General features: G+C 38.5%; 1 protein-coding gene across 2 annotated transcripts in view; it reads left to right on the top strand.

The window, feature by feature from the left end:
- The window catches only part of LOC107612827 (beta-galactosidase), an 18,282-nt gene that overhangs the window by 14,831 nt on the left and 1,075 nt on the right, over window positions 1–2,376 (top strand). For both annotated transcript variants that reach the window (XM_016314580.2, XM_016314581.2), the window contains one exon: window positions 934–1,599. In XM_016314580.2, the coding sequence (XP_016170066.1) occupies window positions 934–1,599 (666 nt within the window). The remainder of the gene's footprint in view (window positions 1–933; window positions 1,600–2,376) is intronic.

The raw sequence follows: 2,376 nt of genomic DNA on the forward strand, positions 1-2,376 counted from the left end.
CACTTATTAGAATATACTATATACTATAATTAATTTATCTCTCTGCGCATCGCACGGGTCTCACTCTAGTAGAATAGAGAAAGGGATGAAGGTAGAAAGAGCTAGAACAGAAGAGAAGAGAGAAATAGAATAGAATAAAATAGAAATATGGGAATGTTGCAGCCAAGGATATCAGTGTGATATTCCTGGGTCTAAGAGTATATTCAAGTGTGATGTATGAGTAATATGTGTAAAGTATAACTTGGCTTTCAAGAGGCCAAGACTCTTACTAATTCTATCCACTACTTTCCTCAATACAAATGCATTTCCCTTTTTCTATTTATATCACTCATTCCTTCTAACAGATTCCCTAAAAGCTCGGTCCCCACTCCCTCAATTAGTTATTTTTCTTCCTGCTATGATATGTAAATTCCAGAGGAAGGATACTCCCTTTCTGCCCTTCCACTACTCTGCTGTTTGGGTTTCTAACAATGTTCCACCTTAATTAATTTGCTAGACTTTGGGACATTGCTTTTCCCAAAAATTTGCTTTTGTATTGGGATATGATCTAAAGGTTGTTTACAGTTTCTCTAGTTTTCAAAGAGATTGAGAATGAAATGACCTCTTGCATTTCAGGTGTCTTTGTTCATATGGTTTTCATATTCTGTGACATTTTTGTTTTAGTTTTGGTATGATCTTGATGTTAAGTTGTAATTAGTAATTGCCCCTAGTGCACTTTGTTTTGTTCTCATTTTTTCTAATAAGATCTTATTTCTAAGCAGTTTTCAATCAGTTATATTTGAAAAGCAAAAATTATCATGTTTCTATTCTTTATCAACGATTTGTAGAAAGTTCATGATGTCTTTGATTTTCAATTTTTGCAGTTTTCTGTTCAGTTATTTTTGTTTCTTTACTAAATATTCATTCTAATATTATGTTGATATATAATGCTAGGTCAAAGGAGTTGATGTTCTCAGTAAAGGTATATATCCATGTTTCTGGAGAGCTCCTACTGATAACGATAAAGGCGGAGGACCAGCTAGTTATTTGTCTAAATGGAAAGATGCTGGAATCGACAGCCTCCACTTTGTTACTGAAAGCTGTTCCCTCCAGAATACAACTAACAGCTCGGTTCAAATATTGGTTGTTTTTCTTGGTGTTTCCAGGCAAGACAAGTCAAAGGTTTTATTCACAACGGATATAAAATATTCAATTCATGCTTCTGGCGATGTCATTGTGGAATGCAGTGTTAAACCAAACCTGGATCTTCCTCCTTTGCCACGTGTGGGAGTAGAATTCAATGTGGAAAAATCGTTTGATCAAGTGACTTGGTATGGCAGAGGGCCATTTGAGTGTTATCCAGATCGAAAGGCTTCTGCACAGGTTGCGATATATGAGTCGAATGTTAGTGACTTGCATGTTCCGTATGTTGTTCCAGGGGAAAGTTCCGGTAGGGCAGATGTTAGATGGGCAACATTCAAAAATAAAAATGGTTTTGGTATATATGCTTCTAGGTATGGTAGCTCTCCACCAATGCAAATGAGTGCAAGCTACTACAGCACTTCGGAGCTTCACCGAGCAATGCACAATGAAGAGCTTATTGCAGGAGATAGCATTGAGGTATTTAATTTCTGTTGGTATTTCAGCAATATTTTGATTCAATTGTAGTTTGCTACATAATTATTTTAGGGCGTGATCGCTAGTTGTGAGGGAATGAAAAGGGAAGACTTTAGAAGGTTGGAAATGTTTTAGGTATTCCACACTAAATGAAAGCTCTTGGTCTTGATGAGCCTGTGAAGAAGCGTGTTCTAAGCCTTCAAAAGAGGCTAAGAAGACACATTTCTTTACATGAAGAGTGCCTCTTCTTTCCGAAGGAGAAGGTGTTAGGGGTTGGGGACTGATGTGTGAGCTCGTGGAAGAGGGAGGAATGTGATGAGAGAGCTTTTGAGAAGTTGGTTTGGCAAGCAGTAAGGATGTGAGAGATGGTGGCGGTTGAAGAGGGAAAGGGCGTGTGGGAGAGTGGTGGATTTAGAACTTGGACGACCAACAAGGTTCGGCACTGGATTGTTGATCAGATAATGATGATTATGATGATGGTGGTTGAGCAGAGGGGAGATTGATGGTGGCAGTGGTGGTTATGATCGTGGGAAAGAGAAGGTGGTGATAGTGGCAGCAGCAGCATCAGTGTTGGTTTTAGTGTAGAGCTATGAAATCCGGACACTTCGCTGAATTGTCGTGTCTGCGTGGGATACGACACTCGTCAATAATCGTCAGACATGTATGTCTATTGTGTCCAACTATGTCTTAATAAAAAATAAAAAATTATTCGCCGGACACACCTAAATACCGTCACGTGTCAGCAACTCCAGTTTTATTCTTAACATGTGTTCTTGAAAT

Source organism: Arachis ipaensis, chromosome B08 (genome assembly GCF_000816755.2).
Source record: "Arachis ipaensis cultivar K30076 chromosome B08, Araip1.1, whole genome shotgun sequence".
Classification (NCBI taxonomy): domain Eukaryota; kingdom Viridiplantae; phylum Streptophyta; class Magnoliopsida; order Fabales; family Fabaceae; genus Arachis; species Arachis ipaensis.